We start from the raw sequence: 27408 nt of genomic DNA, 5'->3' as shown, positions 1-27408 counted from the left end.
TTACGATCGTTCGTCTTCCCTCGCTTCTGTTGACCTCTTCTTTCTGAAATGAGAAAGGTAAAGAAAATGGGTGGAGATATCAACATTTATCTTAAAGACCACCTTTCAAATATAAAGAAACAAAAGAGCAAATGAAGCTGCAGATTTAATCATTTCTAGCTGCAATTACCAAATGCTACAAACTGATAAAGCGCCACGTTTCGACAAAATTTAGCTTTCTAAATTAGACTTGTTAAACTCTCTGAAATTACACAAAATTTCTGCCTAGTCCCAATATTTTTCTCTATTTTGATTACTTCAACTAATTATGCAACCTTGCATAGTTTATGAAATATATTCTGTCAATGAGATACGATTAAATCCACGATATCGCTTTTTTGTACTCACTACTTAAAACAGAGTATAGTATATTTTTCATCTGTAATTAATCCATGGTTACCAGCAGCATTTGTTTTGGCCACAATACTAAGACATTAACACGAATCAGTAAGAAATATCTTACGTGGAAATCCGAGTATACTAAAAATGTACAAGCAGACCGTAAAATAACACCATGTAACGGAAAGAGATATTCCAACCAATGTTTATAAACTATGTTCAAGGAAAACATCCTTTTTTTCAAATTGAGGATGATTACAAATGAACAGCCATTGAGGTCTGCATCCTGAATAAAAATGAGAATCAAATCTCTTTTTGTATATATTGACTACTTGATACACACGAACGCATCTAAATGTTCAATAATTAGGACACTGACAAAAATGAAATTTTCTTCATCGTAGTAGGTTTTCCCCTCTGAAATACAGTTCCGTTTTAAATACAGCACCAGGGATAGGAACCATTACTCGTGCCAAAAGATATATCATAATTTCAGTTTTGAAAGATAAAATGATTTGTTTATAACTAAATTGGAACATAACATGGTTCAACGGGTATAAAGAGAGGCTGTACACAACGCCTCGTCTATAGGATACACTCCTTGTCATCACACATATTTGTGAAGAAGACAATGACCTCTGCCTATATTTCAACATGAGTAAAATTACATTAGTTACGGTAAATATTTTCGTAACAACGAAAATCGTAAATTTCTAGATAACAAAGATGATTGTATCAAACCGTCTGTTTCCTAGAAAAAATCACATAAGCTTAATTAGTAGATACAGCATAGAACTAAAATCGATTATGTGTTTCTGGTTGATTTACAGTTAACAGTAAAAATATCTGAAAATGTAATTAATACAAGGGCGAGTTGCGTTAACGATTTTTTTATTTCTATATTGAAAGCATAATCTAGACATATTGATTAGATTTAAATCTATGTATGCCACAGTACGCTATCGGGTATAAGTGATGTTTTCTTGTAATAAGAATTGTCATTTCAATTTTACCTTCAATATGTGTACATTTTAATTCATTTCTGTTCATACAGTAAGTTTAATTTTGGGTACTCTTTCCGAATGATTATTCCTTATTCGTGATAGCACATGTATATAAACCGTATTGTAGATACCAAAAATTAGGCCAAATAATTTATTATGGGGCTAGTGCACCTCCCTATCAAGTGATGCAAGTGGTCGTAAAGCATGGAAATCTGGAAAGCAAGTAAAATATTTTTGAGAAAATAAAGCATCTGTGTATATTTTAAACCAATCAAAAGAATTGATACGTGGTATGCGAGGCAATAACAAATGGAGGCGATAGCATTCCACGAGCAGAATTGAGTGCCTTTAATGTGATAGATAAGATTAGTCCTTACCTGTAACACCTAAACAGACCAGGTAAGCTGCTTTCTACACATAATTTTTCCAACAGTTTCAAAGTCTTCTCACTGTCGGCTTCTGTGTCTGTTCTGGTTTCTACCACAGGGTAAACGTCTATATCACTTTCAGAGTCTGCAAATAACAACGCATTCAAAACTTCTTCTAAACACCATAAACGTCATAACTCATCTTCATTACAAATCAATAATAGTGTCAATTTTTTACTTTTTTTTATAAAATGTTTAATGCTGTTTCCTTACTTATGGTTTGTATTAGAATTGTCCCCAGGATAACCAACTAATAATACCCTGCTCGTCCATAAACGTTGATCAATTTCATTTCCCTATAAAACATGTACTTTCTAATATATTAAATAGCGCACATAAAATGAAATAAAGTAAATATGCCGCTTCATATGATTCTACGGCCACCCACTGATGAAGAAATGGACTTAGGTTTTAGCAGGAAAACACTTGAAGGTCAGCTGCATATCATATGCTGTTGTGCAGGCCCATAGAAAAACGGTGTAAAAGAGAGGGGGATCTAGAATTAAAATGTGATTGGTTAAGGCCTTATAGGATAACAGCTAACAACGCAAGTTGCGAGAATTAAGAGATAAAGTTACAGTTTTCCGAATGTTTCTGAGGAGTACCACAGAGCTACACTTCCTTTCGGTTATCGTATCGAAAGAAGTGCATACATAATGTATTGTACAGGTGATATCTATTTCCCTGTCATGCTCGTGTCTATTTGTATCCAAATATAGCAGTAAATGTAATTAAATACACTCAAATAAACCACACAGCCCTTATCCCTACGTACATACACAGGGTGGATACATTAGGAAGCATAACGAGAGTTTCCCGAAAGCACATATACCAAGACTTGATGACAATTAAAATACGTACAATAACATCATCAGCATACAGCATTATTATTTTCTCATCACTCAGTAAAAAATGACTCTTTCTCCAAAGTAAAGAATACATCTTGAATGGAATACTTAAAGTTTACATTTGTTATGTTTATATTGTTTTCCGTTTTCCTAGGCTAATGATTTCATCAGTGTAACTAATATTTGTGCTTTCTGTTTTATTTAATCACATCCTTAGTTAATTTTGTTATTCAGAATTCTATTTTTCTAAAGATTTAGGAAATCGAGAATGGTACGCATGTACATGTTTACATATATGTTGCGTTGCGCTAGCATTCAACAATGATAACCGGTTCGACAGTTCGTGTGCCTTTTATACTTAAGACTGTACTTCTATAGATACTATGGACGATTATGTCGTCTCAGGGAACATCTGAAAACTGTAACTTATGTACATACCCGAAAATTCACGTATATATAATTGTGTGAATGTAAAGCCACGCCTTTGGTTAAGTGTTTTAATAAAATGTGTAATCACTATTAACCTCTCGTGAAATACTGTTTCCACTTTTTAATTTACGGGCACACATCTTAATGAGTATTATCTATCATATCAAGTTAACTACCCTACTTCGAAACGTCGTACCACATAATGAAAGAATTGAAAAGAAAAACACAATTGAAAATGTGAGAACATCGGTAGAAAACCGGCAAAATCAAAGTCGTTACCTAATGTGAACTACCATCAATGCGTTTTTTTCGATAGAATATGGATCAAACAATATCATTTGTCGAGCATTATGAACTTAAATAAGTTTGTGAAATATACCGTGAAAGTCATGAACAGCACGCCAACATCAAACCCTTGATAACATAACAATGGGTTATCTATATATGTATTGAAAAAGACATTCGTATAAATTCTTTACAATTTTATTACTTCAGTGTTTATAAAGTTTTACCTGGCTGCCATGAAACTGGATATTGTCTCTGGTCTACCCTTTTGCCAAATCGTCCCTGTGGTCGCCATTGGGGTGCTCCGTCACCGACAATAAATGTGACAAAGAACACTACAGACAGTACTGTTATAATTTCTGCAAGTTTCATCGCCTGTAACAAACACAAATGATAAATATACTAATATTTTTCAAGCCGTTAAATGTACACTTTTAGTTTTTTCTCCTTCTTCTTTAATCTTGTCGCTTTGTTTTGCGTTCTGGAAATAGCTTCGATCATTTAAAGTCATACCTAACAAGGAAATCTCAAATAAATGAAGTGGAAACTCTTTTTGGAAATAAGATACAATGTACGGCTTCAAACTGAAACAAGAAATAATGTTATCTCAACCAGCATGCAATGTAGTATTGATGAATATTTCAGATGATGTCATGACGTTTGTTCCGTGAAACTTAACATACAGATTCAACCACATAAATTCGGAAATAATAATAATAACAAGATACCATATATTATGAAATGTTCAGTTGCCGTTTATATTTAATTGCCTCATCGGCATTAGTTGACCACATATCCACAGAGGACATATTAAATTGTTTTTCAGAATTATGAAAAATTACACTTTAGAACTCATTTCAGCTGGAATTTTGTCATATTATCCCCTAATACAGATATCAATGATTACTTACGGGAAAAAGACGTAATGACCACATATCTTCTGTTGTTATATATAAGAGGACTTTCCTGAAAATGTCATCGTTTATCTCACAACGGTGATATAAATACTGAGTGTATCAACCTGGCCATGTCACACGAGGTCTGGTGGACAGTACAATGTTGGTATAACGATATCAATGACATATGTATAGAATTTATGTTGTATATCGGACTGTTTTGATAAGCAATAGGATTTTAAATCGAACTTGTATGTTTTCCATTGACGAACGTACTCGTCATTGTCCTCTCCTTGGGTTATTGATGTACAGAATAAATATGATCATTATATATTTGAGTTAATGATGTAACATACAATAAAAATGTTAGCTACTTGTTAGCACGTCGAACAGGGTTAACAGCAAAGTATATTACGCAGAGTAGTCAATGTTGAATGATTGTATAAATTTCTGACACAAACATTTTGCTTCAACATCAACAAATATTTACAAGAAATCAATAGAACATTAACTATTCCTACATCATGTTATCTCACAATGCCGTTTTAAGAACCAAGTTCTAGTGAAAATCAAGCTAAGACAATCAGCAGGTCGACACTAACAAGCCTAAACACCGTATATTTGAACAAAACAAAGTCGATGATAACTTTTAATGATTAAGGCCCCTTGTATCACTGACGAGTTCTACTTTTCCATTTTATATAGACTTTATTTATTTAACACCCATTGCGAAACAAGCTATCAGCTTATATTAAGAACTCTTGTTGCCAAACATGAAAGCGCGCAAGAGGTCTTACTTTAAGAGGAAACCGGAATACCCAAGGAAAAAACCCACGTGGTCTGGCTTGTGATCCCATACTTTTTCACATTCACTCCGGTAATCGAAGCCAGAACGGTTAGATGAAAATCAAGTGCGTTACTTCTGTGCAACCCGAGTACCCGTTAATTATCTAGGCCTCTAGCATCAATGTGACGAGTCCTAAATGGACAAAACAACTGTAGAATGCTGTTTAATTTTTTTTCTGTGATGTTTTCATCTTTCATTTGAAAGATATCAACGGTAATACAAATAAATATAAATAATACGGAATAACAATATGTTCTAAATAAAATTAATCTGCATTGTTGAAAAGCGTCTGCTCGATATGTTGTACTCGAGAGAGTGGAAGTTTGGTCCGAATCAAGACTATTCCGTGAGTCTGAATCTAGGATCTATAACGGATATATTCCACATACTCAAATATGGTAATCTCCTGTCTTCCACAATTAAACCGAATGTCTAGGACATCGTTGAAAATAAAATATGCACATGAACATGTAGAATAAGTATAGGTCGCACGTATATATACTAAAGACATATTATTGAGTGAATATTAAAGTATATTTATCACATACTCTAATATTTTGAAATAAGCCGGTACCGATAATTAGGCGATCTTAAAACTAAGCATGGGTTTCCTTTTGATGAAAAGTAACTTTAAAGGAAGACGGCGTTGTAAAGAAGCATGGTTTCCCCTGCGGATACGAGTAACCTAACAGTAAGACAGTCTTGTAGAGAAGCCATGGTATGACCGTGGGTGAAATTAACGTAAAACTAAAACGGTCATTTAAAGAAGCCATGGTTTCCAACAGAGAAAAGTAACCTACAGGTAGAGAAGGTTTTGTAAAAAAAAAGAAATGGTTTCCCCGCGGAAACAAGTAACCTTATAGTAACACGGCCTTTTTAGAGACGCCAAGATGTCCCCTTGGATAAAAATGACTCGGCCTTTTAAAGAGGCCATGGTTTCTTAACCAAGAATTCATTAGATTGCTATTTTTTATAAAATTTCACTAGGACATATAATTGTAATTTGAGACAATTCTGTATGGTTCAATATTCTTGAAAATGCGCTGTTAAGTATAGAAATAAAATTGATTCTTTTTAAAAGAATCACATTTATAAATTTCAGTTGGTATATAATCATCGATATTTAAGATACTTTTCTTCTGACAACCGGATGTAGCAATCAAGTTTCGGGTGCTACTGACGTCTTAGAAACATCCTTATTTACAAAGCATGACATGACTGACACAGAATAAACTACAAAGAGCCCTGACCCCACACTCTGGTCAGACTTAATGCAATTATTCTAGAATATGCTGCGAGGAAAATGTGGGTTGCTGTTGACTAAACAAAGGCCGTCTAATACAATAGACAGCACAGGGACAGTTTGATCTGTGTGATTTGATTTCCGTCTTTAATCAAGTCAGACGGTGAGGGATGTTAAAGAGAAGACGGCCTCGCTTTTTTCTCCAGGAAAACCAGAGGCGCTGTGCTTGTCATTTCGTATCAGGGTTAACAGATGCCAGTTCAAATAAGTGTTTAGCTCATTTAGGCACAATCTAAAAACGACATCATTGGTGTGTTGACCAAAACAAAAATTATTGAAAATTCTTCAGAAAGCAAAATCATTTTGTTAATAATTTTGAATTCAGTGAAAACCTAATATTCCAGAATCAAATTGAATTGCACAGAAATTGCTCATACCTATTGACTATTAAAACCATTACGAAGCTATTTAATTGCTCTCCCCGGAGAAATATTTAGTGTTTCTATATTTGTCAGCGTAAATTATCATTTTATTTCCGTTTTGAATACTCATTCTACTTCTCATTTTGATGTTTCTATAATGCTAGGTTTCAGATTAAAGTTACGTATGATCTGTGTATTTATATTAATAAGGTATGTTATGTCCACTATGACTTATATGACATAATGATCGTTTAATGACACTTTGATGTACATTTTGGGACGAAAGGTATTATGAGCGATTGTTTATGAGGCAATGAATTGATAAAACTGAAATATGACAACAATAACGTCAGATATTAATATTGTTAATTGTTTTGACTGAACGTAAACCTCTTCATTTTGATAGACAGATGTAATATAAAGGAGTATCATTTTACCTGTCATACAACACCTGTCAGGAAAACAAATATAGTTCTTATTGAACTGAAATATAGATTTTATTTAGCATTACACATGCCGATATATCTTGAATTTCAGTTGAAAAAGAATGTTTTATACGATTGAATGTTTAGTGCTTTAATGCTTTTACTAGTTACAAAGCTATAAAAAATACTCGTGTTTTATTGATCGTAAAGTTTAGAAAAATAAATAAGAAATGTAAATTTATTGTTACGGTACAAATTTCAATACAGTCTGTTACATAGAGTATTAGATAAGGGAAAATTTTTCGCCTTCATATTGATGATTTTGTAGACTATGATATCTACATTTGAAAGAGACAGTTATTATTTACATATTTGTGTGGCATAGCCTTTAGATGGATCTCGAATAAAATGCAATGTTTGCAATTATCGATACTTATGCATGGCAATTAGGCTTGTGTGAGAGTATACGGTCTTGTCATTGTTTATACATGTGACTAATTAGTAATTTGTTTTAAGAACATTTTAATTAATGCTCGCAATGTCAATGACGCTTAAGAGGCGCAACCTCCCGCTTCCAGTTCACAATTGAACTTGCAGATGCCCTACGATGGAGACAATGTCATTTCATTTATGCTTCATGCAAATATGTTGTTTATATCAAGAGTAATTACACGGATTGTTATACCTGCACCGAAGTGTATTTACATCGAGGCAACTACATGATACTTGATGAGCTTGGTTTGTCCATAAATAATAATAAAAGTAAGACAAATCCATTAATGTCATTACAATTGATTTCATTCGTATCTCTGTCTTAAAGAGGATTGAAACAATTAACTAACGATGTTCCTCGGTTGATGACTGGTTTAGATAGGCTGCTACTAGGGTTATCCTTTAGAAGACCCAGTCATATCTGCTGCTTGCCTGAATTAAGAGTTTCGACTATATTTTGCATTTTTCTGAGTTAATTGGATTGCAATTTTAAAAGTATTAATGACATTTGATATAAGTATCCCCAGCACACCTCATTCATCAATGGACAATGGAGATTAAATTGATTATTCGGTAGTTTGTTTTAATGTCAGAAAATGAAGATAGGATAAGTCAACACAACATCAATAAAAAAAAAACACTTCATGGAAACACTATAATTCAAAATTCTATATGAAATTTTGCAAGAAGATTTCTCGAAATCTATTTTAAAAGAATATATTGAGAATGAGGATTCATGTTAAATTTTATAGATGAAATAAGGAATACGGAAACAAAGATTGATATTTGACACAAACATGAAATGAGAAGTAAAATAAGCCAAAATAGGTATAAAAAAGGTAATGTTGTAGAAACATCTTCCAATTTGTGCCTCGCAGTTTCATTGCAAAATATCCATTTAACAAAATGCTAAATAATTAAGAGCAGGAGACATTTAACGAATTACATATTCGTGAAGAATTTGAAATAAATGTATTGAAATATTGAAGTACTATCTTTAATAATAACTTATATTTGACTTTCAACTTTAAGCATTTAACTTTAAACATTATTATTTCATCTACAATATTTTTTTAATTAAATGCTGTAAAATATATGCAAACTTGAATTCTTACCTTTTATGTGGGAATGTCTCACTGAATAGACAGACGTAAAATTGTGTTTCCTTGGCGAGTGTTTTAAGGTTCTATTCTACCATATGTTAGGTAGTCATTTTAAATTCCAATATTTAAAGGTATCTGTTCACGTTAGGGGAATTGAGACATATGTTGCTGTCTACACAGAGACCATTGGTATCATAATTACATTAAATGACGCAGATTATCAGAGAGAAGGTATGGATGATCTAAGGGGACAGTAGCTATGTCACACAAAGGAACAATAACGCATGATATTAATGTAATATCAGGTTGAATTATCAGTAAAGTATCCAGCGTTTCACAAGATTACATTCTAATCATGAAGAATATATCACAGACATTTATTGACATGATTAGATCAAATACCCACTCATTTCCTAAAGCGAGAACAATGAACGATTTCCCAACCAATCTTTGAAAAGGAATCATATGCAAAAATTTCAAAGATGCATTTTTAAGAGAGAATGTGGTCAGATATATGTAAAGATTGTACAAAAGATACCTAAATGAAAAACATCCTTCAATAAAAATTTAGAATCAAATAGAGTAGAGACAGATAATGAAGCAAACTGCATTATACAGCTGTTTCGTTCTTCTAAGATTCGTAGTCATCTTATGGACCAACATTTTAAAAACCGAAGAGGTAATTGAGGAAAGATACAATATCATTCAAGAAAATATCCACAGGTATTCTCTGCAACTACATTGATATATTGTTAAGGACATATTAGCTGAGAAGTTTGATATCCGTCAAAGCAAAAAAATTATGTCAAGTATATTCTCCGTGTTGAAAATTGTGGCAAAACAAAATGAATCTGAAGTTTAAAATTGTCTTAATATACAGCGAGAGAAAACAAATATTAACATGCAAAGTGATGGGACTATATTTCACTTTTTACTACACAATTCCTCCATGGAGCTACCTTTGACGTTTGACATGTTAAAACAACAATTAAAAGAATCATAATTAAAAACAAAATTTGGCAAACTATGACAAAAAGAACGAGTTACACGGAGAAAAATACAAAGAGAATAAGACTTTGTGTTTCACAAGGGTCAGCGTCTTCTGCTTCAATGACGACATCCGCGATGGAAATCTTGGTCAACGCAAGTAATTGATTTCACGTTCCTAAATTAAAACAAGGTAAACAACAACGGAATCAACGGGTCAACTAAAGTGTACCAAACACGTTCAACTTCATATCGTGGCATAAGTTTATTTCCAGTGAGATCATCCTGATGACTATGAAACTTCCCAGCCATTTTCATCAACAAGTATCTATGAAAAACCATTGTATTAAATTTGTCTCTTAGCTACCAAAATCTTTCACGAAAATCGTGATATTGAGAATAAGCCCTTAAAGGCATGTTGGCCAGTGGGTTGAATTTTATTTAGTGGGGGAATCAAGCTTAAACAATACACACGAGGAGGTGCTGAGAGGTTAAAAATTTTGCTTTGTATAATTATGACATTTACATTCGATGATCATTAAAACGGAACCCAACTCCAAACAAGAGACTATTTATCTATATGTATATAACCTATATTTGAATAATTAAGAGGTATTTTCTTTTCAATCAAATGAAATATAGCGTTTAGTTTTGTTGAAATAAAGAGCGTGATTTTGAAATATTTATGAAGAAAACAGATTTTAAAATACGGAATATGAAAAAATAAAGTGTTTTCGTTTCCTTCAGATTTTAGGTTTGACTTGTAAAACTAATATGCCCGTTTACTTCGTACAGGCCTCCATATCTTTATGATGTTAACGTAATTTTCAAGGCATGCGTATCTAGTAAGGTTTTGGCGAAACCACCCGCGGTTAGCTGTCACTTCGGGTGAGAGGATTTCTATAGCGCTGTCACTGCACACCTCGCAAGCCAGTACGTACAAATAACCAAGTAGTGTTAGGCCTCAATTGTTAAAAATAATTACAGGGATCCGGTTTGGATTTACTCTCATTGTTCATTTGTTCTCAACATACTATTTATTATTTCTTTGATATCCAATATCTATTAGTTGGTGTTATTTTCGTTATATAGGAAACGGTACGGACTGATATGAAACTGCGTCAAGATGCCAAGAGTTTAATGGGAACGGATCAATGAGTACATTTTCGTAAGACACTCCTTTATTTTACATCGCCAACCCTTTTTGACGTCATCAAAAAGATGATTGAAAGAAAATACTTTCTCAGACACAATAAATCATTTTTGTTTCCATAACTGGATACAGTTTTTAAAAAAAGACTACTGCGACAGCAATGCAACGTCTGAAAAATGGTGGATAATCTTACTTGTTAAGAGATGATATAACTGATTGAACAAAATTAAACTATATCATATAACTGTTTATTTCTTAAGCTGAAATAAATACCTTTCAATTCACACTAAGAATCAAATACAGCGGAGCCAAATGATGAATTAAACTATATCATATAACTGTTTATTTCTTAAGCATAGAATATACTATATAATACATTGCGAACTTACCTGTAGTGCTAAGGGTTTAAGCTGTTGAAATCTAGGGAGCAAACACAGCATAGCCGAATACTTAAACTATATAATACAGTTGTCCTAGAACTGGGTTTAAGCTGTTCTAACACAGCATAGCCGAAAACTATATAATACACTTGTCCTAGAACTTACCTGTAGTGCTAAGGGTTTAAGAAAAAACACAGCATAGCCGAATACTTAAACTATATAATACACTTGTCCTATTGCAAATTTAAGCTGAATCAAACACAGCATAGCCGAATACTTAAACTATATAATACAGTTGTCCTAGAACTCACCTGTAGTGCTAAGGGTTTAAGCTGTTGAAATCTAGGGAGTAAACACAGCATAGCCGAATACTTAAACTATATAATACACTTGTCCTAGAACTTACCTGTAGTGCTAAGGGTTTAAGCTGTTCTAGGGAGTAAACACAGCATAGCCGAATACTTAAACTATATAATACAGTTGTCCTAGAACTTACCTGTAGTGCTAAGGGTTTAAGCTGTTCTAGGGAGTAAACACAGCATAGCCGAATACTTAAACTATATAATACAGTTGTCCTAGAACTTACCTGTAGTGCTAAGGGTTTAAGCTGTTCTAGGGAGTAAACTGAAGGAAATCCATAAGATTAGACTATATACTTTTTTTACATATTCAGTTTTCTGCATGTGAACGTGACAAAAATATGTAATATTATACACGTCACTGAATGATTATGAAGATATTTATGTAGGTACAATCACATTGCGGATGTTTCTGTAATATCGCTAACTATTATGAAAGAGAGATGTTCTTTATTCATTAGCCGGGAACATTCACATGACCCGTAAGCATGTGTTAAATAAATATTCAGGTCATGTTGGCTCTAAATCTTCTTTAACTTTCAACCAAATATTTCACGTCTATCTTTATTTATTCCGTGATAATTTTCTCGTTAAGAGAGGAACCGCGATATTCCCTCCCCTTGGCAGCTTGTATTTCTCGAGAAGCTGATAAACGGACCGTTCTCTGCTGGCATTGTGCTCTTGGGCAAGACATTTTCCCCTACGGGCCTCTCCTATGTTGTTCGGTGAAGTAGCCACCAGCTAAATTAACCTGGTTGTTCACAGGGTGGTAAACCGACAAAACAAACATTCGTTAGGGAAATTAACAAGTGTTATTTTCAAACTTGTAAAATTTCATCACAATTGCACAAATGGTCTCATTCGAATTATATGTGCAGTTAAATATAATAAAGGATATAGCGAGCCGTTATACACTTGATAATACATAACCTAGTCAGTGAATCTTAAATCTCCACATAGTTGGTGAAATTGCATGAAATTGTGAATTAAAGTTAGCGATCATTAACTAAACCCTCTTAGTGGAGTACAAATTGGAAATCTTAAATTATGGCAAACATTTCTAGTTTTAAAAAGCTCTTAAGTACATGTGACCTTTAACATGCTGTCTGTTTAATGTTTGGTGGCTTTTCATTCTTTATGTCACCCTTGTTGCTACATAACAAAACCGATATAAACTGGTCATACACAGATTTCTTGCTTTTAATGAATAAGGATATGGCTCTATGCGGGTTTGCTGGAAGCGAAATTGGCTCAGTTTGTCTCGCAAATTGTTCAGCGTCAGCTTTTTGTATTTAAAATGTCAGACTTTCTCACAAGGGTATCGTTTTAATGTAAATCATTTTAAAAACAATCATGAAATCACGTAAAGATTTTGTTCTGTTATGCAACTGAAAAGAAATTGGACACATAGACGAACAAATACCAGTTACCAAAAATATTAATATAATATTAACTTGTAAACAAACTTTAATTTGAAGACGAAATCAATAAATCAAGGCCAAAATATAAAGAATTATTCACGTACACAGACTTTAATCAACTTAGAAGTACAAGAACGCTGAGAACTTCAAGTCATAGAATGATTTTCCTGAATAAGGAAACGATACATAAGGTTAGAAGAGAATAATAAAAACTATCATTGAATTTACATTATGATTAGAGATTTGATCAGTACATATATACCAGAAACCTGTCACTGACATCCATAGTCTTGTCGTTACTTATCGAAGGTTTGGTGTTACAGGTAGTCTAACTGGAATCCATTATCCTTGTTATTAAACTTATTTCATCGGTGGCAGTCTATTAATAGCAATTTAAGCTTAAGCTATATATTACTGTGTTGATACTACACGGATAAACGCACAAAGGGCGACAACCACTGAGTAATAATAAGACTGGGAACAACTTTCTTACCAACCTTCTCAAAGACATAGCCGTACTAAACCCTCTGATATTTGTTGACAACAATTACTAAAAAATATTAAGCAGACATTAAACTATCATCCTTCCGTCCACCCATTCGTACCCGTAATCATACAAAAATATTGAAGGGAGTCGTTATGTGTTCGGAAGGGAACGCATCAATTCGCAAAACTTAATTTATAGTATATAAATATAGCATACGACGTCAATGGTTTAAATTTCTGTTTGATGACAGATATCTTAAGTTACTTGAATGAGAATCAGGATTATATGAAACCATCCACAAGGTCCACTCATAAAAAAAGCATTGACGTCGATCATCATTTCGTACCTGGACATGAAATCAGGATGGCGCCCTCAAAGACGATAGACGATGATAAAATAAAATCGACAAATTACAATACATGTACTTTCTACATTCTCATATCTCATGATGTGGAGACAAAACGTCATCCGCTATCAATTTTATTCTTTTAATTTGTTTCTAATTTGTTGGAATTGAAGCAAAAATCGATAAATGCTTTCTTCGGCCTTGTCACAAAGAAAAGCTGAGTATCGATTTAAATATTTTCCCTTCTCCTTCCCCTCCTCCTCCTCTTTTAGTAAAAGCTTTATAACGGATTAGACACAAAAGTAGTAATGAAGACGAAACAATTAAACATAGGCGCTGTTGTAAGGAATAAATCAAGTTAATCATCTTCTTACATTCAGTTCATTTAATTTGATATAGAAAAATCTTTAACAATATCACATATGTCATGAAGAATTTGGTTAAAAGCCTGTAAGAAATAATTCTAGGTACCAATGATACTTTGATCATTAAATGGAAAAAAAATCCTCACATGACATAGCAAATGTTTAATAAGTAATATGTCCACTAACGTTACATACGTTAAAACACATCGAACACGTGACAATCACGACGTCATTATTGGTGGCGTAGAAACAGCCACGTTGACAACGTCAAAATAGCTGTTCGATCTTTGACGTAATGTGGTGTTTGCCTGGAAGTCAGTGTCAATTATAACCACCATAAATACCATAGTAATTTATCACTTAAGTGAATACATCTTAGGAAGTGTACCCACTGAACCGATGCCTTACCGTACAGACGATGCACGTGTCACGTATGGTATGTATAACGAGAGAAACATGAAAAGTTTGGTGGTTTATCTCCTAATGTGTGGAAAAAAAGAGCACAAGCTCTATATGACAACTTCTATTTCGTATCGAAGTTGTACTTTCATTTGCAGTTAATGAGTTCAACATTGATATGGATATCCGTTTTCAATTTTGAATCAATTTTGTTATTCCTTCGTTAGGCAAATGTACGAAGCCTAATTGTTTTTATTGTTCATATCAGCAACAAAAAGAACCGTTTCCAGTCGGAACTTGTCGGCAATTTCCGTCATACTGTTAGAGTTATTGATAATCGATCTTGACACAAAGTTATTTATACCGGAAATTCCCAAGAAGTTTCCTAATCACATTTGTCGCCTGATAGAATTGGAAACCATCGTAATATGATTCTATAGTTTGTTTTTAATGTTAATACAATTATAGATTCCCTTTTCACTTTGACAAAATTCCAACCGTTTAATGTTGAGAAAATACTGAAATCTACAATACAAAAGTTTTTCTATAGAGGAAACACTATATTATATTAGTCTGTACAATAAGACAGCATGCATGATACGGCAGCATGTTGTAAATCATACGGAGCGTCACTTAGGCTAGCATTATCACGAGATAATTTCATTTTAGAATAGTTTACGATAGTACGGGGGCTAATTTGAATCCTTATGACCATAAAATGTTTCAAACGAAATGTCATAGATGTCGTCATTCTGACCACATAAGAACATTGCGGAGGATAATGACATTTCGGTCTGACCTTCTCCACGTATCTTCTTGGATCAGTAACCTTAGGGGCTGGAATTCAATTGCATGAAACTTTGACTGCAAGCTATTAAAGACAATTTGCAACACAATTATCACGTCATCGATAATTACTTTACTAAGCGGCTAAAGCCATAAATCCGCGTTGACAACTCTGATTGTTTTTTTTTTTAATAATAAACAATTCTTTAATACATTTGTTGTTGGTGATTTCTGGATATTATCAGATTGGATGGTACATTTAAAAACACATTTTTATTTATTCATTATTCATCGAAGGTTTTTAGTCTAATCCGGCTCTTTGATGGAATTACCACACAATTTTATAACAATTACAAAACAAATTCTGTTTATCCTTCTTGTAAATCGGGATAGACGCACGTGAGGCCCACCGATTTGTTGTATTTCATCAGACTTTCCTATACTGATGACTTCATTTGAAGGTAAAATAGATGTTTATTAAAAACAATATTAATTATAACAGTAATAGTAGCCTCACAGCTTTAAAGTCATTTCTAGAGTCGTAAAATTTACTTCTATGTTAATATTTCAGATTTACGTCACAGCGAGACTGATGCTATAATTAACACAGTCATATGTTACTTACAAGGACTTATGGACAGCTGATAATTGTCCAGAAAAGTTGTTGGGTTGTACTTGTAGACAATGTTCATCCAGTGCTACTTTGCCTAACACAGCGATATATCTTCGTCTTAGAACAATATAAGGGAGAATACTCCCAATGAAATAGCATGCGTGAAAAAAGAACATAATCCATATCAAAACAAGTGCAATAGTTCCACATCTCCCTCTCGAGATCCGTTTCTTTGATATATGGCTCCAAGTCGGATCACAAATTTAAAAAATTGAAATGAAATAAAATAAAATAAATAAGGAACAAAAAACAAAACAAATTAAAGCCCACACAAACAAATTAAAGCCCAAAAATCCAAACAGACAACATTAAAAAGATATCACACGGAAAAAAGACTTACAGCTCGGTTATCAATAAACTGCAAAATATTTTACTATTTATCTCTCTAACATTTCAACTGGTATCAAAATATCCCATAAGTATGTATCAATACCACGTATTTTATCCAGTTATGACTTCACTGCCTTTAAAAAGGTGAAACATAAGAATTTCGGTAAACGGTATCGTGGTATTTTGCAGATCTGAGAGAAATGTTACTGTCAGTGACTCTCGTAAAAACACATAACTGCTCATTTACAAGAGAAATCGAATGGAGATCTTCCTATTTGGTTAGATATCAATCATTTGTGAATGGGGAGGCATTATCTTTTATTCTTTCAAAACTAGTGGATATTTGATTTTCGTTGAAGACTACACAGTTACAGCATACAAACGTGACAATTTGGGAAGGCTATTAATCTAAAACCAATCCAAACAAATAAAATGGAACATTTTCCTGTACTTTCATGTTAAATATAACAACATATTACCTGTATTTTAATCAACAAAGCGAATAACGTCAAAATAAAGAGTCGTGATCTTCACAGGTAATCAAATATCAAATGGCCTCGATTATTGGTATATAGGTAATGACGAGGAACTATTGATCAACCACAGACAAGACGGGAAGGAGCTCTGAAAACTGCATCATATTAACACCGAGCCCGCCATGATGCTTTCTGTTACATCTGGTAAACCAGACCAGATCTAAATAATTAGTCTAAATGATAACACTACTTTAGAACATTCCGGAGCAGCGCATTTATCTCTGGAATAATGACTAGGTTCTGTTGTAGTGTTATAATGGCATTTAGACTAATTATCATTTCAACTGAAAAATTACCGTTATTACTATTGATTTGAAACCAAAATTTAAAGAAAAGAAAATAATTAAATAAATAACACTTCTAAAAATCTTAAAGACATCTTATCAAGGTAAAATAATAGAATTCAAAATGAGTTTATAATTAAGGAAGATAATGAAGGCATTCAAAGGAAACCCATACAGAAAAAGGAGCACATGAAATGTGATAAACGTAATAAATCGAAGTTAAACGGAAATAGGAGATATATGATATATCAGAGTAAAATCCGTTACACGATATAAGGAATATAGGGTCCAGCAGAAATATTTGTTTAATAATCAGAACATTTGGCGAAACGGAGCAACAGTGGATGAACAGGGACATAAATACATATTAACGGAAAGCGATTTATCACATTTTCCCGAAAGATTTTTTTTTTTTTCATTTCAAAACGAATCTCAGCATGATAAACTATCAAATTTTTAACATTAAAGAAATATTGACTCTGACTTTAAGGGCGTGGTGTATACTTACAAGTATAATTCAAAAAGGTTTGTCGCTCTCAGTTGTCATTAAAGATGATTTGTTGTGAGTCCTTTGATATTGATATGCCATACGTGTTATACAAATTATATTATCTAAGAATTTGATAAGGCCAATGTTAATTTGATCCTGACTGTTTTGGAGGCCGATAACGGTATTGTTATCTAAACAATCATATCTGTATCGTTTTATATAGTAAGCTGTCAAATACATGGAAAGGATAATAACATTTGTTTTAAGATATATCACAATGCTAGTCTGACCCAATACACACAAAAGTCATCAATACTTTGAGAAAGGCTACAACGCATTTAAATATGACGACCATGTTTAATTAAATAAATAGACCATACGTTATCAGTATTATAACCCATTGGAATTAAACAAAGCAAGTCTAAATAAGATAAAACTGCATCGATTAGGTTTAATCTGAGATTCAATCCGTTTCTTTAACGAGCATATTTAAGACATGTGTCACACATGTCTTATAAGCTTCACAAAATTCAGCGTTAGCATTATGTTTCTGCTTGTATTTTGTACTTGCTGTCAAAAGCGTCAAAATATTGAAATATTAACATATTAGAAACTAGAGAAAAGCTATGAATCGGTATAGAGCAAAACTTAACCAGTGTTACTGGAGGCATAAAAAATGTTTCCATACTGTTTGGATTTAAAGTTAAGATAAGGTGAGTATTTCGTGATACTAAATAAATATATCAATGTGACGTGATCATCTATTAGGACTAAAATTAAAAACGAAAAAAAACAAAACAGATTTGAAAATGTCCTGATTTCAAACACAAATCTGTAACTGTGATTGCTATTATCAAGAGCTCGCAAACAAAACTTTCTAAAATCAATTAAATAAAACTAAAATTGATCATTTTCATTTTGCTAATTAGATTAATAATTTGTTACCTTTGAAACCATTTTGATGTGTATCTGGATCTGTCTGGAAGAGAAACTGTTATAAAATCCAAAGTCGTGCTTGTTTATTCTTGGGCGGCCGTTCACACTTCACTTGGAACCAGAGATACGGGGTGACTTTATATATGGCCTCATCAAGCCCTTTGACTAGAAACCATAACCCTGAACGATTCTGCTTCATAGGGCAAGAATGTATAAGCGAGCGGGGAAATGTTCCGGCAAAATTTACGATTTCCGAAATACAATTTCGATCCGGAGCGTTCACTTAATGTCAATACTAATTTCGCTTTGGCGACGGAAACTCAGGTTAATGGGGGAGAGGGTGGGAAAGCGTGACGTCACAATCCCGCTTTACATTATATACACATGAGAGTTCAAGTAAATTGTCACTCCTTTTCAAGCAAGAACCTTATTTTGGCGTCAATTCCTATAAACATGTCATTACTAACAAGGTTATTTTATGTTTTTACACCATTTCTTTTTAGAAAATAGTCAATACATGTCAAAGAAATCGGTAGACAATGTACTGTATGGCGTTTTTACCACAACATAGATATTTACTGTATAAAGTTTACAATTGTATATTAAGTATACATATATACACAATATATATATGAGACACGCACTCCACCGACATGGAAAACTATTTATATAGATAAAATGTCAAAGATAGACAATATAGGATATAAAAATTCAAGCTGTTTGTCTATATGGATCATAGAAACGTGACAATCAAATATCCTTTTCATAGCGTCTTTTTAGCTGCTTTAATTTACCTTGTCTCAACCGAAACAGACATAACCTGGTCATAAAGAGATTTCATGCTTTCATATCTAATGAATAACAACGCAATTGTATCTGCAAATGAATTCTTTTATTGTCACACAACAATTCATCTCAAACGAAGTATTGTAAAAGCAGATATTCATAGGCAACGAAAGGATTGTTGATCATGTCTTAATGTGCAACGTCAGCTGCGTGTTGGTAATCAAATATTAATTGCGTATAAATTGTATCTGGCATTCCTTTTATTGTTGAACCGCTATGAAGCGGTCATGACTTTAATGAACATCCAGACTTTTAATCGTAAGATCTCTAAAGGTAAAAGGCCGAAAACAAAGTAAATATTATACATGGCGAATAGGGAAAGTATGACAAGATAGCAGTCCCCACGTTTTTCTCTTTTTATCTCTCTTTCGTCTAAATAAGATATTTGTTTTGCTTCGGGAAAAGAGGAAAGGCAGGGAATAACTATATCTGGTCGTTATAGACAGAATATAATCATATATGATCGTTATAGGCAGGAGATAATCAGACGTTGTCGTTATATGCAGAACATATGTGACCGTTATAGGCAGGGACTAATGATATGTTGTAGGCAGAATATAATCATGAGGCCGTTACAGGTAGGAGATGTTCATATATGGTTGGTATAGACAGAAATTATCATATATGGAGATAAGCTTATGAGGTAATTATAGACAGGAGATATTCATGTTGTTATTATAGGCAGAATATAGTAATATGTCGTTATCATAGGAGATAATCATATGTGGTCGTTATAGACAGGATATAATAATATGTGGTCGTTATAGACAGGATATAATTATATGTGGTCGTTATAGATAGGAGATAATCATATTTGGTCGTTATAGGCAGAATTTAGTAATAGGTCGTTATTGTAGGCAGGAGATGTTCATATTTGCTTGGTATAGACAGAAATTATCATATATGGAGATAATCTCATGAGGTAATTATAGACAGGAACTAGCCATGTCAATACCATAGACAGGAGATAATCATATGTCGTTATTACAGGCAGGAGATAATTATATGTGGTCGTTATAGATAGGAGATAATCATATTTGGTCGTTATAGGCAGAATTTAGTAATAGGTCGTTATTGTAGGCAGGAGATGTTCATATTTGCTTGGTATAGACAGAAATTATCATATATGGAGATAATCTCATGAGGTAATTATAGACAGGAACTAGCCATGTCAATACCATAGACAGGAGATAATCATATGTCGTTATTACAGGCAGGAGATAATTATATGTGGTCGTTATAGGCAGGAGATAATCATATGTGGTCGTTATAGGCAGGAGATAATCATATGTGGTCGTTATAGGCAGGAGATAATCATATGTGGTCGTTATAGGCAGGATATAATCATATGTGGTCGTTATAGGCAGGATATAATCGTATGTGGTCGTTATAGGCAGGATATAATCATATGTGGTCGTTATAGGCAGGAGATAATCATATGCGTTCGTCATAGTACAATTAAATGGATAAAGGAGACGAATTTACATAACTACCTTGCACTTTTTCCTGAATCCTATAATTTTTATGTAATGCATGTATCACTGCAATATACGATAATAAACAGAAAGTCGTTATGGACAGGTTATAGCTGTTTACAAAATGCACCTACAACGTATAAGCAATTGGTGCTAACAGACAGGTTATAGTTAGATAAAAGGTTGGTTGTTATGTACAGGTTCTAGTTATATCGTTTAATTACGTGGTCGTTATGCAGAGGTAGTACTTATAGACAGGTAGTCAGATGGTGGTCGTTATAGACATATGTTAAAACATCTGTCAATATTAGTCACAAATTGAAGCAGTTTTATTAAAATGACGTGTTGTTTCTTTTACACGTGGTATGGGAATGTATAGTAAAGAGGGAGATCAACTGCCAAGAAGGAAATTGCGATATCAATTACAGATTTATTTTGGCTGTTTTGCCTCTGCAAGAGAAGAAATTAAAGACAAGAGGTATATTCATTTTCTTGTCAGCGAAGTTAAAAGATATGTTGTGCATTCTAAACGTTGTAGTGAGTTTGCGTTTGAATCTTCGTTTAAAAAACATTAGTTTCTTTCTATGATATATACAAAAAACAAAAACAAAAAACAAATAAAGATCTTTTTTTAAAAATCTTCGCACGATATTTGCTTGTCATCTGTTATCCAGTTTTGTTTTATTTAATACACACGGGTACTTTTATTCCCTCAGCTGAAAACATCTGTATGAAGCGGTCTGCTGTAAAATTAAGGTTTTTTTTTTATCTCATATTGTCGCGGTTTGTTTTCATTTATCCCCAAATATGAGAAAAACGGAGCCATTAAAAAATAAACGAACTTCCAATGTTTCAGATTAGAATGTCCAAGGTTTTTTTATATCGAAGTGATATCTCTTTATAATAGATGTCAAAGAAGGAAATATTAATGTCTTTTTATTGTTATATAATTCTAAAATATACATGCTGAGCAATGTTTAGTTTTTCCTGTAGCAGAGCCAGGGTAATCGTTTGAGGCAACTTCAGGTGACATAAAATAGGCCGTGAAGATAACAAGTCTGATTAACGCCCTTGGGAACATTCGAATAATTATCACATTCTATTTTAAATCACGTAGTTTGTCATGTCTAGACTCGGAGATAAATAATTATAGTCCTGGTTTTAGGAAAAATATAAAATATTGCAAACTATTGGCACATTGTGTAAATATCAACACAGCTATAACTTAACATAGAATTACATGTATGTTAGTTTCATTTCATTAGTCACCAAGATACATGACAATACACAACAATGGATACATAACAGCTCTAACTAATTAATTATAACACGTGTCGGTATATATAGATCAGTATGTCAGGTCAGTTGCATGGATGATTTAGGTACATGTATGTAACCCTGGTAAAATGCTAGCCGCAATATACCACTCGGCTATAGAGAACTTCTCTTTAGCTCGATTGGTTGAGCGTCAGACTAGTACGCCAGGGGTCCCGGGATCGATTGCTAGCGGAGGCATTGAAATAAATAATGACCTTCGTTACATTGGCGCCCATGTTGGGACCCGTGAATAATACTTAGCCATGCCCCACCGGCATCGCTGTTACCCCTGGAAACTCGAGGACGAGGGGGAGTATGTAACCCTGTAAATGTACATTTGTATGTTCTGAACCGTGCTATCATTTGAATGAATTAAAACATGACATGCATATTATATCAAACCTCGGGAACTAAACGTCCTTCAGCATTGTCTACCACATGCAATCTCGAAAATTGCACAAAAGACATGCCGGTGAATATAATTTTTTAATACAAATTTAGAATTAGATAAAATAGAGTTAGATAAGGTTAGATAGGAAATGAATCAAAATGCAGCAGTGTCGTCTTTATTTGTCGATAATTACGTTGTTTGTTTGCAGGGTATATTTAAGGTCATTTTGATGCAGAATTTGCTTGCTGATGACTACCTCAGTGAACAACATACGGGACTCCCGACGCATGTCATTTAAGCAATAAGGGTAAAGTGCCTTACTCATGGACACAGCCGCCTCTGCATAGACCGGTCCTTTTTCAGCTTTCTGAGAAACACAAGCCGACATGGGGAATGAGTGTTGAAAAACGTGTTACGTAGACCAATGTTTTAACGGCCCAAAGTCTATAATGTATACAAACACATATTTCACTCTCGACAACAATTTCTTTTACGGTGCATTGTTATTACTGATAAATCGTATTGGTATCAATAATACCAACACATGTACATTAAATTATCGTAACTAATGTCAACGAACATCATTTTTAAGCATTGAATGTCCATGTTAAAAAATTACCGTTACTACACCCTCGAGAGTTGCATAATGCAGTTTAATTAGTTATTTGACTTTGTTGTATCAAATCATATATGCTAACTAGTGTCCATATAATCACATTATGGTAACTTATGTCTATATAATCACATTATGGTAACTAATGTCCATATACATCACATTATGGTAACTAGTGTCCATATACACCACATTATGGTAACTAGTGCCCATATACATCACATTATGGTAACTAGTGTCCATATAATCACATTATGGTAACTAGTGTCCATATAATCACATTATGGTAACTAGTGTCCATATACATCACATTATGGTAACTAGTGTCGATATACATCAAATTATGGTAACTAGTGTCCATATAATCACGTTATGGTAACTTATGTCTATATAATCACATTATGGTAACTAGTGTCCATATACACCACATTATGGTAACTAGTGTCCATATAATCACATTATGGTAACTAGTGTCCATATAATCACATTATGGTAACTAGTGTCCATATACACCACATTATGGTAACTAGTGTCCATATAATCACATTACTGTAACAAGTGTCCTTATAATCACATTATGGTAACTAGTGTCCATATAATCACATTATGGTAACTAGTGTCCATATACATCACATTATGGTAACTAGTGCCCATATACATCACATTATGGTAACTAGTGTCCATATAACCACATTATGGTAACTAGTGTCCATATAATCACATTATGGTAACTAGTGTCCTTATAATCACATTATGGTAACTAGTATCCATATGCACCACATTATGGTAACTAGTGTCCATATAATCACATTATGGTAACTAGTGTCCATATTATCACATTATGGTAACTTATGTCCATATAATCACATTAAGGTAACTAGTGTCCATATACACCACATTATGGTAACTAGTGTCCATATACATCACATTATGGTAACTAGTGTCCATATACACCACATTATGGTAACTTGTGCCCATATACATCACATTATGGTAACTTATGTCCATATACATCATCTTATGGTAACTAGTGTCCATATACACCACATTATGGTAACTTGTGCCCATATACATCACATTATGGTAACTAGTGTCCATATTATCACATTATGGTAACTTGTGCCCATATACATCACATTATGGTAACTAGTGTCCATATACATCACATTATGGTAACTATGTCCATATACATCATCATTATGGTAACTAGTGTCCATATAATCACATTATGGTAACTTAGTGTCTATATACTCACATTATGGTAACTAGTGTCCATATAATCACATTATGGTAACTAGTGTCCATATAATCACATCACATTATGGTAACTTGTCCATATACATCACATTATGGTAACTATGTCCATATACATCACATTATGGTAACTAGTGTCCATATACACCACATTATGGTAACTAGTGTCCATATACATCACATTATGGTAACTAGTATCCATATACACCACATTATGGTAACTAGTGTCCATATACATCACATTATGTTAACTATGTCCATATACATCACATTATGGTAACTAGTGTCCATATACATCACATTATGGTAACTTATGTCCATATACATCACATTATGGTAACTAGTGTCCATTATAACTTGTGCCCATATACATTTATGGTAACTTATGTCCATATACATCACTTATGGTAACTAGTGTCCATATACACCACATTATGGTAACTTGTGCCCATATACATCATATTATGGTAACTAGTGTCCATATTATCACATTATGGTAACTTGTGCCCATATACATCACATTATGGTAACTTATGTCAATATACATCATCTTATGGTAACTAGTGTCCATATACACCACATTATGGTAACTTGTGCCCATATACATCATATTATGGTTACTAGTGTCCATATTATCACATTATGGTAACGTTATGGTAACTAGTGTCCATATAATCACATTATGGTAACTTATGTCCATATACATCATCTTATGGTAACTAGTGTCCATATACACCACATTATGGTAACTTGTGCCCATATACATCACATTATGGTAACTAGTATCCATATACACCACATTATGGTAACTAGTGTCCATATAATCACATTATGGTAACTAGTGTCCATATAATCACATTATGGTAACTAGTGTCCATATAATCACATTATGGTAACTAGCCCATATACATCACATTATGTCAATATACATCATATTATGGTAACTTGTGTCCATATACACCACATTATGGTAACTTGTGTCCATATAATCACATTATGGTAACTTATGTCTATATAATCACATTATGGTAACTAGTGCCAATATACATCACATTATGGTAACTAGTGTCCATATAATCACATTATGGTAACTATATAATCACATTATGGTAACTTATATTCATAAACATCAAATTATGGTAACTAGTGACCATATAACTTATGTCAATATACATCATCTTATGGTAACTAGTGTCCATATAATCACATTATGGTAACTAGTGTCTATATAATCACATTATGGTAACTTATATTCATACACATCACATTATGGTAACTAGTGCCCATATACATCACATTATGGTAACTAGTGTCCATATAATCACATTATGGTAACTAGTGTCCATATACATCACATTATGGTAACTAGTGTCCATATAATCACATTATGGTAACTAGTGTCCATATAATCACATTATGGTAACTAGTGTCCATATAATCACATTATGGTAACTAGTGTCCATATACATCACATTATGGTAACTAGTGCCCATATACATCACATTATGGTAACTAGTGTCCATATAATCACATTATGGTAACTAGTGTCCATATACATCACATTATGGTAACTAGTGTCCATATAATCACATTATGGTAACTAGTGCCCATATACATCACATTATGGTAACTAGTGTCCATATACATCACATTATGGTAACTTATGTCCATATACATCACATTATGGTAACTAGTGTCCATATACACCACATTATGGTAACTTGTGCCCATATACATCACATTATGGTAACTATGTCCATATAATCACATTATGGTAACTAGTGTCATATACATTATGGTAACACATTATGGTAACTAGTGTCCATATACATCACATTATGGTAACTAGTGTCCATATAATCACATTATGGTAACTAGTGTCCATATACATCACATTATGGTAACTTAGTGTTCATATACATCACATTATGGTAACTAGTGCCCATATACATCACATTATGGTAACTAGTGTCCATATACATCACATTATGGTAACTAGTGTCCATATACATCACATTATGGTAACTTATGTCCATATACATCATCTTATGGTAACTAGTATCCATATACACCACGTTATGGTAACTTGTGCCCATATACATCACATTATGGTAACTTATGTCCATATACATCATCTTATGGTTACTAGTGTCCATATAATGACATTATGGTAACTTGTGCCAATATACATCACATTATGGTAACTAGTGTCCATATACATCACATTATGGTAACTTATGTCCATATACATCATCTTATGGTAACTAGTGTCCATATACATCACATTATGGTAACTTATGTCCATATACATCATATTATGGTAACTTGTGTCCATATACACCACATTATGGTAACTTGTGTCCATATAATCACATTATGGTAACTTGTGTCCATATACATCACATTATGGTAACTAATGTCCATATACATCATCTTATGGTAACTAGTGTCCATATACACCACATTATGGTAACTTATGTCAATATACATCATCTTATGGTTACTAGTGTCCATATAATGACATTATGGTAACTTGTGCCAATATACATCACATTATGGTAACTAGTGTCCATATACACCACATTATGGTAACTAGTGTCCATATACACCACAATATGGTAACTAGTGTCCATATACATCATGTTATGGTAACTAGTGTCCATATTATCACATTATGGTAACTAGTGTCCATATACATCACATTATGGTAACTAGTGCCCATATAATCACATTATGGTAACTAATGTCCATATATATCATATGATGTTAACTAGTGTCCA

General features: G+C 33.2%; 1 protein-coding gene across 1 annotated transcript; it reads right to left on the bottom strand.

The window, feature by feature from the left end:
- LOC132558236 (uncharacterized) lies at positions 1-23149 on the bottom strand. Its single transcript, XM_060222780.1, has 4 exons — positions 23018-23149; positions 3600-3747; positions 1760-1895; positions 1-43 (listed from the first exon to the last, which is right to left on the bottom strand). Exons 1-4 carry the CDS (start codon positions 23147-23149, stop codon positions 1-3), a joined length of 459 nt encoding a protein of 152 aa, XP_060078763.1.
- Between the last annotated feature and the right edge of the window lie 4259 nt (positions 23150-27408).

Source organism: Ylistrum balloti, unplaced genomic scaffold (assembly GCF_031769215.1).
Source record: "Ylistrum balloti isolate Yb309-2 unplaced genomic scaffold, AGI_CSIRO_Ybal_v1 Utg369658, whole genome shotgun sequence".
NCBI classification, from domain to species: domain Eukaryota; kingdom Metazoa; phylum Mollusca; class Bivalvia; order Pectinida; family Pectinidae; genus Ylistrum; species Ylistrum balloti.
Note: the sequence above shows the minus strand (reverse complement) of the source record. Positions and strands in the feature narration are given on the sequence as shown.

Coding starts and splice junctions, on each gene's coding strand:
- LOC132558236 (XM_060222780.1), bottom strand. CDS start 23,149: ATGTCGGCTTGTGTTTCTCAGAAAGCTGAAAAAGGACCGGTCTATGCA. Junction 1,896..3,599: donor TCCAGTTTCATGGCAGCCAG/GTAAAACTTTAT, acceptor TGTTATTTGCAG/ACTCTGAAAGTGATATAGAC. Junction 44..1,759: donor GGTCTGTTTAGGTGTTACAG/GTAAGGACTAAT, acceptor TTCTCATTTCAG/AAAGAAGAGGTCAACAGAAG.